At 56.2% G+C, this 15,660-nt stretch overlaps 2 protein-coding genes across 5 annotated transcripts in view; one reads left to right on the forward strand and one right to left on the reverse strand.

Moving 5' to 3' along the window:
* The window catches only part of TXNDC5 (thioredoxin domain containing 5), a 46,332-nt gene extending 41,137 nt beyond the window's left edge, over positions 1–5,195 (forward strand). For all 3 annotated transcript variants that reach the window (XM_061147664.1, XM_061147661.1, XM_061147662.1), the window contains exons 7-10: positions 559–702; positions 2,489–2,571; positions 3,784–3,913; positions 4,772–5,195. In XM_061147664.1, coding sequence (XP_061003647.1) covers positions 559–702; positions 2,489–2,571; positions 3,784–3,913; positions 4,772–4,894 — 480 coding nt within the window. In that variant the 3' untranslated portion in view covers positions 4,895–5,195. The remainder of the gene's footprint in view (positions 1–558; positions 703–2,488; positions 2,572–3,783; positions 3,914–4,771) is intronic.
* Positions 5,196–6,177: 982 nt separating this feature from the next.
* BMP6 (bone morphogenetic protein 6) overlaps positions 6,178–15,660 on the reverse strand; it is a 142,997-nt gene continuing 133,514 nt past the window's right edge. The window contains exons 5-7 of one of the 2 annotated variants that reach the window (XM_061147660.1): positions 8,670–8,746; positions 7,798–7,908; positions 6,178–7,692 (exon numbers count right to left, since the gene is read on the reverse strand). In XM_061147660.1, coding sequence (XP_061003643.1) covers positions 7,543–7,692; positions 7,798–7,908; positions 8,670–8,746 — 338 coding nt within the window. In that variant the 3' untranslated portion in view covers positions 6,178–7,542. Of the gene's footprint in view, positions 7,693–7,797; positions 7,909–8,669; positions 8,750–15,660 lie in introns of both variants that reach the window. The other variant, XM_061147659.1, reaches the window with a different exon arrangement.

The following is a 15,660-nucleotide window of genomic DNA, read 5'->3' on the forward strand; positions in this document are numbered from 1 at the left end:
GCCCACTCCAGTGGGCTGGGATTCTCCAGGCGAGAATCCCCGGGGACAGAGGAGCCTGGCGGGCTGCGGTCCGTGCGACCACAAAGAGCCAGGCGCGGCTGAGCCACTGAGCTCACTGGCGCAGCTGCCGGCACAGGCGGTTCGGGCCCTGGTTTGAAGGCGCACATGTCACGGGGCGAGAGGCTCTTGGCCTTCCCTGGTGAGACCTGACGGTGGAGGGGGGCCGTCAGGTGTTAACACGCAGCACCGCAGGCTCACGCTATCTTCAGAAGAAGCTGAGTCCACAGTCCTGGTCCCGGCCTTTGGGGGGGTCTGTGTCCGCTGCACCCCTGGCCGATGGACAGCACCCAGACCTGGTGACCTCGGTTCCCCTGAAGGAAGGCCCTGTCAAGCTTTCTGCTCAGAGCAGAGCTTCGGTTGATCATTTATGCTGTCCCTTGATGTTTGAGCAGCAGACACCACAGGGCGGGGACCCCCAGAGGGAGACATCTGAAGGCCTGAGTCCTGGGCAGGCAGGGGGCGGCCTCTCAGCCCTGACCTGTGCCCGTGCCCCGCCAGGTGGACCAGTACAAGGGCAAGCGGGACCTGGACTCGCTGAGGGAGTACGTGGAGTCGCAGCTGCAGAGCGTGGGGCGGGCCGCCCCGGAGCCCGCCCAGCCCTCGGAGGCCCCGGCGCTGGCCGCTGAGCCCGCGGCCGACCAGGTGGGTGCCCGCCAGGGACGCTGTGGGGACAGCCCGCGGTCCACGTTTTGGGACCGTTCTTCCCTTGGATTCAGTCATCGCTGCCCTTGTGTCAGCGAACAGATGAGGGGCCAGTGGGTATTTGCCGGAGGGGCTGCCCCGACGGGCGGGGGTCAGCCAGCCGTGTCTGGGACAGCAGGGCTGGGAGGACAAGGGGGAGAGGCGGTGGCCACTGCACCAGGAAGGTCTTTTCAGCCCGCAAGGGTCTTAGGTCTGTAGGGAGCCAGTGGCGGGCTTGGAGCAGACCGAGACTTGAAGAAAGCTGCCTGGTGAAGCCCATGTGAAGGAGACGGGAAAGGGTTGTATCTGGAGGTGGGCGGCGTTGGGCCCCCGCAGCCGAGGCAAGTCCAGCTCCAGCAGTGCATCAGGGTGGTGGGGAGCCTGGCCAGGGATGCCGGGCAGGCGCTGGGGTGTCCAGGGGACGGTGCACCGAGTTTGGGGCCTGGTTCTCCGGGCTGGGCGGGGTGTGCGTCTGAAGCTGATGTCTGTCTCCCGAGATGAGTTGGGTCCCATGTCTGCAGCTTTACATAGATGCCGAAGCCAGGGGTGGGAATGAGATTACTTGACGAGTCAGAATCGTGTTTGCTCAGCTCAGTTCCTAAATGGAATCCTCGTGTTGCTGATTCCGTCCACACGGCCCGTGGGGTTCTACCCCAGGACGGGGAGCCTCGGTCCTGGGGAGGACGCCCTGCCCTCCCTGCTAGTGACCCTCCAGCCTGAGTGGTCACAGGGTGGTCGTGACTGGCTGGAGTCACCACACCCCGAGGCCAGGCCTCTGTGCTTGGAAAACCAGGGGCTGCCTACCCCCTCCTCACCGCAGTGGGCCTCCCCCGCCCTGAGCGGGAACCTCGGCGCCTGGGGACTGCGTGGATGTTGGTTAAACGTTGACATTTTGGTTTAAGAAGTAAACAAATGATTTTGTAGTTACGGACCCTATGTCAGGGGGAGTGTGTGTCACAGTGGTTGTAAAGGTCATCCCAGATCCAGTCTAATTATATACCGTGATGTTTTCATCAAGCCCAGACGGTTTCTATTTATAATCATTTTCCACCATTAAGATCTTTTCGGGGAGTGTGGTCACCTCTCTGGACAGAAAGGTGGCAGGTCCGGACGGCCTCCTGGGCGCTGACACCAGGACCCCGTGCCCGACCCGAGGGGGCGGCCTTGGTGCTGCAGTCACGTGACGCACGCCCGTGTTCTTGCTCCCACGTGAGGCTCGCAGGTCCACTTTTGGAGGAGCGGATACAATTCCGTAAGGAACCATCCAGATGGACGCGCTTTAGAGCAGACTGCCTCGCGGCCCCTTGGCCCTGAATTCTCCAGAGTTCAGATTGAGCAGTTTTCACATTAACTTTGAATTTTAAGACGGAAAGCAGCCTGTTATCTGTAAAACACATCAGTGCCTGTGCTTCTCTTAAGGTCCTTAGAGCAGAAACTCTGACTCCACAGATGCGAGAAGAGCAACGAGTGCAGGGAGGCCAGGCAGTCTGGACTGGGGTCAGTGTTTGGGGCTCCAAGCCGGCGAGGTGCAGACCGAGGCGTGGCCCGCCCCGCCGCCCGGCATCCCGTGGGCCCGGTGATTAGTTACTGCTGTTTTGTGAAAGGCGAGTTGCGCGGGTGTTTGTGTGTAGCCTTGGAGCACACATTACACCATTTTGCAGATGTCTGACTTGTATTTCCGGAGTCCCGAAACTTGACCCAGGCTGCTGCCTCTGCTGTATTTGAGTGGTGGCTTTTCCCTCCCCAGGGCACTGTGTTGATGCTGACGGAGAGGAACTTCGATGACGCCGTCGCAGAAGGCATAACCTTCGTCAAGTTTTATGCTCCATGGTAAGTGGCTGTTGGTCAGAAACTGCTCTGTCGTCACGCCCTCAGGTCACATCCTGACTTTCTGCGCTCACGCAGAGCCTCCAGCCTCAGTGTTGTGGGCACATAGCACGCTTACACATAGTCATGCTCTCAGGGAAAAGGAAGTGTTACCACATGGCTCCTGGATTCAGGTAGGTGGGAGTTTGGTGTGTGGAGGAGGAGGTTCAAGCTCAGTCTACTTGGGAGAAAACATTAAAAACAGAAGATGGTTATCACAGCCAGCGTCAGGTTGAAGTTGAGTGGGATCTGAGTGCTCTTCCCCACAGACGGCCGTTGCAGTTCAGCCTTGACCCTTCGTCTCTGATGTTGGAACTTGGGTTGCCGCTGGGGCCGTGCAGCATGTCGGTCACTGCCCTGCCCGTCCCGGAGCAGAGGTGGGGGCACAGCGCGTTCCGGGCTGTGCCTCGCACCTGTGACCCTGGCAGCCCCTTAGATCTCTGGAACCGTTTCCTTAGCCGTGACGTGGGAAGAGAGCTTTGTCTTGAAACAGCCCATTTGGAAAAAATGTGGAGGAGAATGTAGGATCCTGACGTTACGAACAAGTATCATCACCACGGTCACGTCTGCTCCTCGGTTTGTCTTGTTACAAGTGCTCGCGAGTAACCGCTACGGAGCATGTGACTCGGGGTTGTCTGTCCTTAAAGAACAGAAACACGAGTAAATGATGCCTTTAAAACTGTTAGGTATTTCCAGGTTTTTGGTAAACCTACAGCTGTGCAGATCGAGTGTAAGGACAGCAGATTGTAGAGGGGAAGGGGGGGTTGGAACGGGGCTCAGTGCCTCCCTGCTCACAGCGCATCGCCGAAGCCTCAAGGAAGCTTCAAATTGTCTTGAACATTTCAGACCGTAAGAAATCGAACCTGCTTTTGGTATTCAAGTGATTGTTTTTTTAAAAAGTGTCTCATTTCCAATTCATCTCCTCCTGCTCATAAACCAAGGAGCCCGCAGTTTCCCGCAGAGAAGGTTTCAGAGCTAAACCTTGTTCTCAGACTGTGTTGTGTCTGTCCGGTTATCTGAATGCCGCCTCGGGTTTGGATTCGGGGATGGGGGAATGCCGATGCACCGGCAGGAGAGGCAGACGTTTATAAACTCGGGCCCAGGAGGCCATCTGGGCAGCGGCGCATGGCTGAGCAGACCCAGCACCTCAGAGGCACTGTCACGTTCTGTCCCCAGGTGCGGGCACTGCAAGGACCTGGCCCCGACCTGGGAGGAGCTTTCCAAGAAGGAATTCCCCGGCTTGGCAGAGGTCACCATCGCCGAGGTGGACTGCACTGCCGAACGCAGCCTCTGCAGCAAGTACTCGGTGGGTCCGCGGGGCCTCATCCCAGGTCACTCACGCTGCGCTCATCTGCTCAACAAAGTGTGTGTGTCCTTCTGAGAGTCTTGACGTTTTTTCTTTCTCATTTGAAAAGCAAAAGAGAGGCTTTCCTCTGTGAGTGCACACGATTCTGTGGTGGTGGGTGGGGGTGAGGCTTTCCTACCTGGCTGGAGGCTGGGCCACCACCTGCAGGACCATTCTCGTTGGCCAAACAGGCAGCTGGTGCGTCGCCTTCCTTGTAAAACGCCTGAGGAGCTTGCTTTTCAGACACGGGGTGGCACTCCATCCAGGATCTGTTTGATCCTGGGAGGGCTGCACCAGCAGGGTAGGCGCGTGGCTTGGCTTCTTCATACAACTGTTGCCTTTTTTCCATGCCATTAGCACCATCAAATAGCCTAGAACACTTGCGATTTCTGTTTTTCAACTTGTGTTGTTTGCTTAAAACACTTCTGAGGCCTCTGGAGTTTATTAGAAGAGATAATAGCACAGATGTCATCTGCTTACTAGAAGACGGTGTGTCTGTGTTTTAAAGAGAAAAGAGGTGAGCCGTAGCAGACAGATGCAGAATCTCAGGCCCCCGCCAGCCGCACCAGCTCCCCAGGGCTGGTGTGACAGTCCAAGCCGCCGGTTCAGGGTGAAGCCCCTCCTCGATGCTAATCTTGAAAGTGTTTCATTTGGGTTTGAGCCCCAAGGCTGTGCTTTGTGCAGCCTCAGGTCATTTTCTGAGGGTCTGTGTGCTCTGAAAATCTAGCTGTAGACTTCCTTGGGCACAACTCAAGGATCTTTTCTGCTTTTCCTTTGTGCATGATTCAGGCTGTTTTTTAAGCTTTGCTTTTCTTTAAGGTACGAGGCTATCCCACACTGCTGCTTTTCCGAGGAGGAGAAAAGGTCAGCGAGCACAGCGGGGGCCGCGACCTGGATTCCTTGCACCGCTTCGTCCTGCGTCAGGCGAAGGATGAGCTGTGAGCCCGGCTGGACGCCGCCTCGCGCCTGGCGCTGGGCACGACGGGGCGCCGTCCCTCGGCCGCTTCCCTGCAGTGGTGACTCAGAGATCGGGATATACTGAACTCGTGCTGTCTTCTCTGTGTGTGTTTTTAAGCCAACACACCCTACAGATTCTTAAGTTTCTCTAAGTAAATGTGTAACTCACGATCCCTTTGCAAACTAAATATTTTCGGTGGCGACCTACCATCCGTTCCCTGCTTTAATCTGCTCTTGGTGAAATCGAAATGGTTTCGAGACTAAAATAGAGTCAAGGAAAACCCAACTGCCAGACTACTCTTGGCTCCTGAGTGATTCTGGTGACAGCGTCATCCAAAGCGTGGTTTTCAAAGGGCCCACGAGTCCTAGAGGTGGCCTTGCCTTGTGGCCCTGTTGAGTTGCTTTGGTCACATGACTTGTTCCTAAGGTGGCTGGTCCATAGCTTGGAGCGGATTTAACACACAGACCCCGATGCCTGTGGAAGAGCCGCTTTTCCAGCCCGTCCTGGACCTCCCGTCTCTGCGGGTGCCTCTCACGGAGGGTTGTGAGCCGCCGTGAAAGCCGTGGTGCCCGACCCGTGCCTGAGTAAGACAGTGCGCTGCCATAGCCTCGTGAGGGTGTTGACACTTGACCGATTGCTTATACTGTTGAAGGAATACTTGTCTCTCCTGAAGGATTTCATTAGGGGATGTGAGCCAGAGTCCCTGTGAACGTCAGGAGTCGCAGTCTCCTGTTGGAACTGTGGATGTAGGAAGTTCCACATGGCTCGTCGTGACCCTTCTAAGAACTCCTAGGGAGGTTCTGATTGTCTCTGCCCCCCAGGAGGGGGAAGGAGGGCTGCACGAACTCTCCCAGGTCAGGTATCAGGGACCAGGGACACCCCGCGGCTCCACAGCGGAGCCCAGACCGGAAACAGCAGCAGGTGGCGGCGGTCTGCCTTCCAGGAGGCCGCCCGCCCGTCTCCTGTGGGCAGAGGGGATCGGCTTGCCCTCCAGACGAAGGCAGGCGGGGCTGCAGTCGGCCACGTCCCTGGCGTCCTGAGTCACGCCATCCTGGGTATGAAGCCTTTTTATCATCGCCCTTGGAAATCAGCCGCCCTAGGCATAGGCTCCTTTAAGGTTAGTCTTCCTGATAACACCCTGCGCCCCAGAGCCCTTGCTCAGGCGACGTGGCCGCTTAGCACAGAGTGCCTGGTGGTAAGAACCTGGGAAACGAGACCCCGTCCGCTGTCTGCAGCAGACGGTAACAGCAGGGTCCCGGCCAGCCTCTGCCTTAAAGGAAATCTTTATTAATCATGTGGTTCACAGATGTTCTTTTTAAAAAAAAAAAAACAAAACAAAACCCCAACTTTCTAGAGAAGCACAATCCTCATGAGTGGCTTCAGCTTTGCATTATGAGTCTTGTTATAAAAGAAAATCAGAAAATCAAAGTGGTACAATTTGTTTACACTATAATACTTTCTAAATAAACTTTAAAAAAAAAAAAAAGTCTGGTCTTTCCTTAAATGTTACAGCAAAACACAAAATAGGCAATAAATTATAGTTTCTATTTACAAAAAAGCTGTAAGTGCAGATATATATCATAAATGTATTATTTAATCAGTTTAGTATGAAATTGGTTTCCTAGTACATGATCGTGAAAAAGACATCTTAAAAACATTCTCATATTTGATCTGAGTCTCATTTTCAACAGGAGAACACCGTGATTTCGATTCCCAACCCACACGCCTGTCCTAACCCCTTCCTAAGTCTGGATGACTTAGAAAGTCCTCAGCCCATCGCCTCTACTGGTTTAACCCCTTGACGCGGGACGCTGTCCCATCAAAGAACCGCATTACCAACACAGAAGACGTGCTGGCCCTGACGTAAATGAGCTTTTCAGAGAGCCAGCCCCCACAGGAAGGGGTGCGGATGGGTCGCTCGGTTAAACGATGGCTTTAAAAAGACCTCTCCTCCATGGAGCCTCCCCCTCAAAGATGGGGGTCACTCTTATCTCTGCTTTTGGTTCTAGCACAAAACACCGAATGCCGGGGCAAGGAGAGGGGTAAAGGCTCTAGTGTAACTGAAATAAGTATCTTCTCACACCAACAAAACGCCCACATGTGACAGCAAGACTGAGACAAAAGGCACGCAGTTGCGGGCTGCCCAGCCGAGACCCGCGTTCCCGGGGCCAGATCAGAACAGAGGGCCAACCTTCCTGTGATCTGCAAACTCGGCCTTTGAGAAACTACTGAACCCGCTGATATTTGAGCCAAAGAAGACTTTTACTTCAAGATTATTTTCCCTATTTACTCTCTAAAACCACAAGGAGCTTGGATCTAAAGCAGTAACTGATTTCGGTGGGTTTGGGGAGGGTGCAGAGGGGAACCCTTCCCAATTACGTTTGCAGTCCCCAGACCACAGACGCTCGAGCACCGCTTCCTAGAGCCCGACGGCTACTCACAACGGTCACGGTGTGAGCAAGGGGTGGACGGGGTCCCTTCAGACCTGCGTCAGGCGGAGAGGCCGCCGCCACAGCCCGAGGCGGCGGCGGGGTCGCCCCCTGCGTCCCGGGGGCCTCCGTGGGCTTCTCAAGGCAGACGTGACCCGGGAGTCCAGGCAGTGTGCACGGCGTCCCCGGCCGCTCGCCCCGAGTCAGTGGCAGCCGCACGCTCGGACGACCATGTTCCTGTACTTCTTCAGGATGACGTTGGAGTTGTCGTCAAAGTAGAGCACCGAGATGGCGTTGAGTTTCGTGGGCGCACAGCACGGTTTGGGGACGTACTCGGGGTTCATGAGGTGAACCTGTTGCAGATACGGGAGGAGGGGGCGGTTAGGGACAGTCCCTGGTCCCGGCTGACCCCCCGCCCCCTGCCACCCGTGGCGTGGAGCCGGCCAGCCAGCGCTCACCAGGGTCTGCACGATGGCGTGGTTGGTGGCGTTCATGTGCGCATTGAGAGGGAACGAACATTCTCCGTCACAGTAGTTGGCAGCGTAGCCCTTGGGGGCAATGATCCAGTCCTTAACCGAACGCAAAAGGAAGCGACAAGGGGTCAGCACACACGCCCTGCATGAACCCCATGAGAAAGCCTCGTTCAGGTGGGGCAGCTTAGGAGACAGACACAGGGTCAAGGACACACAAGGGGCAGTGAGGTGCAGACCTGCCGAGTCTGGCTCTGGAGCCCTGGTTCCCCCCGCTGGGCGCCCCCTGCCCCCGGCCTGCCTGGAGGCCTGCAGGTGGTGGGCTCCAGGGACCTGGACCAGAGGTGCCTCCTGGAGTCCAGGGTACCCCTGTCCCCAAAATGCCACCTGCACACGGGAACCATCTCCAGTCACGTGGCACCTGGAATTTGCCTGAGCAGTGGCTTCAGGAAGGAGGCAGAACACAGGTGCCCTTGCAGTCTGGGTGAGCTAATAACTGTCAGGTCAGTTTTTCCAGCCCTTTCTGGAAACCCAGTGCACACTGTTGAAATAAATGCCCAAAGCAACACTGGCCCTGGGGCCCGAGAGAGAACGAGGGAACTCTGGGCTGGCTGTGGAGCTGCAGGGACTCGGAGGCAGAGAACCTGGGTCTCCCTAGAGAGATGTGGGGATGCGGGGTCGGGGGGGTCTTCAAGGACAAGTGGGTGGGCTGTCGCCCCTCCCCTCCAAGACCTGGGCATCTGAAAGGCTCCCAAGTACCTCCCCAGGAGGAACCTTCCCGACCCTGAGGCGCAAGGTCTCCGCCGCCGGCCGCCGCCGCCAGGGTGAGAGGCGGCCCCCAGCCGGTCAGGGGCACTCACCTGCCAGCCCAGGTCCTGGAAGCTCACGTAGAGCTCGTGCTTCCTGCAGGCCGTTTTCAGCTCGCTGCTGTTGTGGTCTGCTGGGGATCAGAAGGCGGCCCCGGTCACTCACTCGTGCCTTCCTTCACAGCCTCACCCCGACGCTTGGCCGCGGCCTGGGGCACCCAGAGCTCTGCAGGCTGCCAGCCGCTCGGGCGTCTGACACACAATCTCCCCCCTACCCCGGGGTCGAGCACACCGGCTCCCATCGCAACACGCCCACGCTGACCTGAGTGGGCCCCTTTCGGCAACAGGGGCGTGCCGTGATCCCCTACTGGACCAAGACGCCCCAGAGCCCTGACTCAGAGGACACAATTCACGTTCAAGACAAACACGCCGGCAGGTTCCGATTCTAACGGGACCGTCCTGAAGCTGCTCAGGGGCCCTGAGGACAGCTTGGGGGTGGGCCAGGAAGGGCCTCCTGAAAGGGGCGCCCCGGAGCCAGGCCTGGCCAGGAGTGGGGGGCCCTGCTGTCCAGCCCTGTGACCAGGTCAGTGTCCCCCAGCCCGCACTAAGCCACCCCAGGAGAGCAGCGCTCTCTGGAGTCAGGCCCCACCAGCCTGGTTTCTCACCCCTGGCTCATCGAGGGCTGACGGAGCCGCTTCTGGGCGGCATGCCCTCCCCGAGGTGCCCCAAGAAACGAGGCTTCTGTCCTCCAGGGACTCAGGGAGCAGCAGGGGTGACGCGTGACATGCCCAGCTCACTCCAGCACAAAACAGAATCTGGACGCCATGCATGGGTGGGGCTGGAGAGAAACCCCCCCACCCCCCAACCCCGGGAGGTCAGAGAAGGGACAGTTACGAGGCGGAGGGGGAGGGGAAAGCGCGGTCATGGTGGGATGAGTGTGAGGACACGTGAAGAGCGACCCAAACCGTGGAATCTCCTCCGTGATCACTCCAGCTCCTCAAGGGTCCCCAGAGAGCCCAGGATGGGGGCTGTTCCCCAGAAAGACCACCACGGGATCACAGCTCGGAACTCAAGCCAGCCTGACCTCGGGGGAAGGGGGCGGTGGCGATGGAGGTCAAGTCCTGAGCCCCGGGTGACAGCTCTGGACACGGGGCTCGGGGGAGCCCGCGGATGGGCAGGCACGTCCACGTGTGGAGCGCGACCTGCGGATCCCTGGGGAGGGGCAGGGAGCCCCGTGTCCCAGGCTGCTCTTCCTGGGGGGTGGGGGGTGGGGGGCTATTCCTCCCCCGCGTCCCTTATAATCCAACTGGAATCCTAAGTGCAGCACTCCCCCAAGGCCCAGGAGTTGCTCCAGAGTATCATCAGACTGGGGAAGGGGCGCTGCGGGAAGCCCTGAATCCCCCCAGTACACAGACCACTGGGGGAGTGGGGGGCGGGCATCAGAAGGGGGCAGAGCCCCTGGCCTCATGGCACCTGTGCCCACCCCAGGCAGAGGTCAGGACAGAACCGTACCGGAGGACCCCCAACTGGTGTCAGGATGCAGGAGGGGAAGTTTCTCGTCCTGCCGGCTGGAACTGAGATGACGTGGGCAAGGGCTCCCGACTGACACTGCTCTGGCTGACCCACGATCCCACCCCCGGTTCTGGCTCTTTCTCTCCTGGAGCCAAAGGCTGGGAGATGCTCAGGAGAGCGGGTGGCGGTGGGGGGGGGGAGGGTGGGGAGCTGGGCAGGGCCCTCATCACACCCCAGGCGGGGCTGCGCAGCCCCTGGGGAGGCGGCGGCATCCGAGTCTGGGTGGCCCTGGCCCATCCAGAGCCCAGGGGTCCAGGCAGTAGGCCTACTGCCTCTCCAGCCCCAAGAGGAAGAGAGAGAGAGAAACACGGGAGGGAAGAGACAGAGGCAGGGCGGCCTAAGAAACCAGGGCCCGAGGGAGGAGCCAGGGCTTCTGCAGACGCCCCCCCACCCCCTGGGGCTGTGGGGGCTGGTCCTGCCCCCTCCCCCACCCCAGGCCACACCAGCTGCAGGCCCCACTCGGCCAGGAAAACACGAGAACAGCGGGCGCCCAGAGCATGCTGTCCACACAGCCCAGTTTCTCCAAGCTCAGGCTAGTCCTCCCAGAGGAAACTTGTTTTTTAGAGGCAACAATTCCCTGCTCTCATTTCCCTTCCAGCCTCGAATGACAAGGTCAGGGACAAACAGCAGCTGTTCCCCAGCACCTCTGTCTGCACTGGTATGGACGCTCTTGTCCCACCTCTGCCGGATCCACCAGCTTCTCCCAGAGGAGGCTCTGGCCCCCACGTACCCCACGATGCATGGGGCTTCCAAGGCCTGCCAGAGAAAGCCCAGCTCCTGCACCACGACGCTGCAGGATTTCTGGTGTCAATAATCTCATCAAGTGTTTGCGGGGGGGGGGGGGGGGGGGGTGGCGGGGAGAGGGCAGCTTGATTTTCCGTGTCTCGATTTTGTTTACAGTGGGATGGTTAGCACAAGAGGCAACAGTGAAGCCCCATCTCACTCGTTTGTGGCTGCAAGATTTCAAGGTCTCACACGGCTCCATCTAATCGGGGCTCTGATCTCTTCTCAGCCTTTGTCTTAATGAGTAAGAGAATAGGGAGCTAAGAATCTGGACGACAGAGACATCCCCTTAAAGGCTGAGCCTGGAGACTCCCTGCTCCACGTACCTCTGTCCCCAGCCCCCACCTAGAGGGGCCTGGCCCCCAGTGCCCTCCTGGGAGATGACAGTACTCGATGGATCATTTGAGTGCCTGGCAGTATCTGTTTACGCCTCTTATTTATTCAGCCTACTGGCCAACAGCACATTCATAAGGGGTGAACCCTAGGGATGGAGGAGAAGGTCAAGGTCTAGTCAGCTTCACTCCTTGGCAACTTTTACCCTAAAGGGACTTAATGGCAGAAGAGAGTCAAGTATTATGAACATGGAGTTTGGAACAATTCTAACTTTCCAATCACTCATGCCACACTTGTCCTCCACAGCTGTGGAGAATTAAGTTCTGGTTTCATTTAAAAAAAAAACCCTGGACAAGCCTCTACCTCTTGACCGAGACATCTGGGAGCCAAGCTGCTGGCCCTAAAATTTGAATTTAAGGTCAAAATGACAAAATCCCCAATGCCTTTTAAAAGGTTAGTCACTTAGCTGTGTACATCTCTTTGCAACCTCCGTGGACTGTAGCCTACCAGGCTCCTCTGTCCATGGAATTTTCCAGGCAAGAATACTGGAGTGGGTTGCCGTGCCCTTCTCCAGGGGAATCTTCCTGACCCAGGGATCGAACCCAGGCCTCCTGCATTGGCAGCAGATTCTTTACTGTCTGAGCCGCCAGGGTAGCTCAATGCCTTTGAAGAACTAGAAACAGTGAGGTCACAGCCCTGACCCACGTCCATTCTGCCCAAGCATCGCATGTCCGTAGTGGATGAGCCCACTCATCTCTGGCATGTCCACCCACGGAAGCAGACAAGGAACTAGAGGGGACAGCTGCCAAGAACTAAAAGGCTGAGCAAACACTCATCTGTGGGGAGAAGCGCTCCTAGTCCGTGGGCTGAAATTCCCTGAAAGCTACAGCAAAAGATGGCATAGTTATAATAAAGTAGCCACATCGCTGCTTTGCAAGTGATGAGTTCTACTTTTCTTCAGCTGGAAGCATACTGAATGGTCCCAATTGGAACGTTTAAGAGTTAGAAGATACGAACTAGCAATAAGAAGGTCAACAGTATATTTACATGTACCAGAGCCACCTTTTCTCCTAGGACCCCTACAGATACATGTTTGGGTGGGCTGGAAAAAGATAGAAAGGAGAATTTAAGAGATGCTCACAGGTAGCATCTGAATCAATGAAGAGCTCATTTTGAAGAGAGGGAGGGTCTTGGGACCTTACTGGTTCATGACAGTCAGCAGGGCTGAGTGATGGCACCACAAACATTAAGGATGAAGGGGACCCAAAGTTAGCTAATCCAATCTGACATAATTGTTCCAAATGGCAGAAAATGTTTTAAAACCATCTGCCAAAACACAGAGCAAGTCTCACTCGTGGTGTTGGCAGCCAGCTGGTAGACATGGCAGAAAACCTCAGACTCACCAGCTGAACTGAAATTGCATTAACTATCCCCGCCCCAAAGATGTCTTGGAAAGATCTTGAAAAATGAGCTAGAACAGAATCTAGACTCACACACAGAACCGTAGCTCAAGGCTGGCTGTTCAGAACTCTTGTAATGTCAGGTGTCAGCTACCCCCGGAGGCAAAAGCATGGACCGCGAGAGACAGAGACTGTGAAAGGAGGCGGGCGGCAGCAGGTGGGATGGGACCATCTACGAGCTCCGGGAACGTGGGCAGGGTGGGCGCCACAGGGTCAGCGGCTGCGCCACCGGCATCCCCAGCGGGCTTGCACCAGGACTAGCGAGACGTGTCAGAAAGAGGGACGACACGGTCCAGACCACACGCAAGCCCGCTGGAGAAGTGCAACACAGCTCTCACCCCTCGTTCACTCAGAGCAAACGAGGGGAAGAAGCCCATCCAGGGAGACTCGGGTCCAGACCCACTGTTTCGGTGCATGTGTTTGGAAAGTCCACTAGAAGCCACGGAGAGATGTGACGGCAGACCCGGGGGAGGACGGGGACAGGAGCCGGGCTCTCGGCCTTTCCCTTGCTGAGGGCTGGTCCTGCCGTCTCCAGCACCGGCAGCGCAGTTGCGAACACAGACGCGTATTTCCCTGCCACCTTTCACCTGGACGACAGACAGCTGGAGGACTGACGCTCGCTCCTCTGCCCAGCAGCAGGATGGCGTCTGGTGGGCTACTGCTGCTGGTCATTTCAGTGGAGAAATGTTAATTCCCTAGGAGCACACCGTGGAAGACGGCGGCAGCAGGGGCCAACACTCTCTTCCTTCAACCTCCAGAAAGACTCTCAAGAAGTCCTGCCTGGACTCGCACAGTCACACGCGACCACAGCTGTTTGTCTCAGCAGCATCTACAAAGTTCATGAAGACCCAGCAGCAACTTGGCCCCACAACAGCCAAAAAGAAAGCATGAACCAGCTGGTCCATCCCCCTGGGTAGCAGATCCTCATCTTTCTGGAAATCCTTTCTCCAAGAGCAAGTGCCTCTGCACATCCATCCCCATTAATGGCCAGAATAAGTAAGGAGGAAAGAACCAAAGAGAGAAAGCCTGCAGCGGACTTCCTTGGCGATCCAGTAGTTAAGAACCCTCTTTGCAATGTAGGGGACGCAGCTTTGATCCCTGGATGGACAACTAAGCCCGTGAGCCACAACGAAGATCCCGCATGCTGCAACTAAGCCCTGACTCAGCCAAAAAATAAAGAAATACATTAAAAAAAAAAAAGAAGAAGTAAAGCAATACTTCAGTGGGTCTAACCCAGATCATTAATTGGACCATCTTGAGAGGATCTTTGAAGATAGTGGGGGGAGGGAGGACCCTCCAGTGTAAGGGGTTTAAACCCCCTTTGGTGAGGGCAGAGGCGTTTGTTAGGAACTCTGCCTTCTTACCCCTGAAAAGAACAAAGCCCATTTCCAGGATATAGGGTTGGGAAGTGGGGCGTGGGAAGACTCAGAAAAAGCAGATATACTTGCCTCTTCTTACAAATCAGTCCACCTTTAATACTCATATTTAATTTAAACTCATCAAACTGGAAACAAAATGCTGAAGGGACTTGGAAGAGAATAATTCAGTGATGCCACGGAAACCCAAATCAGAGATGACATGTTTTCTCAATTAGAAAAGAAATTGTGTGTGTGTACTGGCGGGGGCGGGGAGGTGGAATAAATCTAGTGAAATTTTCATTTTAAAAAAAAAGCAATCAGCATCCCAAGAGCTGCCTTCATGTCTGAGGTCCCAGCACCAAACTGACCGCAGCTCATTAATGAATGGACGTCATTGGCGGGCTGCACCACCATGCCCCGAGGAGAAGCCTGGGATGATTGCTGCTCAGAAGGCTTCCTCCAAAGCGCATACAGGAAAGTCATCACTTCGTCTTTTTCTTTAAACTCTAGCCCTGACTGTGTCTAGTGGTAAACACAGAACACCCATGCTGGGCAAAGCTTCCAAGAAACACCAGGAGGACAAGCGGCAGAATGTCACAGCACGCTGGGTGGTTCCACATCCAAGTTACTGGTAACAGAAACGGCTGAGTCAGAACCCAGAGTGAAGACACTGCTTCCCACAGGAAAACTGGGTGCTTTGGAAAGTTCCACAAACTCTTTCCAGCTGCGGAAGATGACATTGTTTTAAAGTCACCTGGAAGAGTTAATGCATCTTCCTGGCGTATTTTACATCCCTTCCAAGGAGCCTGACATACCTGCTAAGAACTTCGTATGGCTGGAGGCACCTCATCTTTGAGCCAGAGTGATGCTTCTCATTCAATCCCAGCAAAGCCACTGAGAATCAACCACTCCCACTTAACCTCTGGGTAACCCTAAGCTGAACTGGATTAGGTTCGTCCTGAGTCACAAAGTAGGGCTTCCCAGGTGGTGTTAGTGTTAAAGAACCTGCCTGCCAAAGCAGGAAGCAAGAGAGATGCAGGTTCAGCCCCCGGGTCGGGAAGATTCCCCTGGAGGGGGGCACGGCAATGCACGCCAGTATTCTTGCCTGGAGAATCCCATGGACAGAGGAGCCTGGCGGGCTACAGTCCATAGGATTGAAGAGTTGGACACGACTTAGCACACACACACACGCAAAGTTACAGAGCACTGATGAGGAAAGCAAGATCTCTGACTGCAAATCCCACAGTGAATCCTCAACTTCGTGCCTGATTTCTGGGCTAGATGCACCTTGTTCTGAATTCAACACTGACCAGCTCTGCGCTGCATATCAGCGCCTGCACGCCCTCCCTCCTGTTCTGAAGACTGGACTTCTGTGTCTCCCCCGAGGCTCTGCATTGGAGGGAGCCTGTCTGCAGGACTGCTGAACTGACACTCTGGCAGCGAGGGCTGTTTCCTCTCTCTTGCCCTTTGAACCTGCCCGTTAAGGGCAGGCAGGGGGCCACACCCCAGCCCCTAGCTCCAGGGCTGAGGCCGACCCCA

Source organism: Dama dama, chromosome 7 (assembly GCF_033118175.1).
Source record: "Dama dama isolate Ldn47 chromosome 7, ASM3311817v1, whole genome shotgun sequence".
Classification (NCBI taxonomy): domain Eukaryota; kingdom Metazoa; phylum Chordata; class Mammalia; order Artiodactyla; family Cervidae; genus Dama; species Dama dama.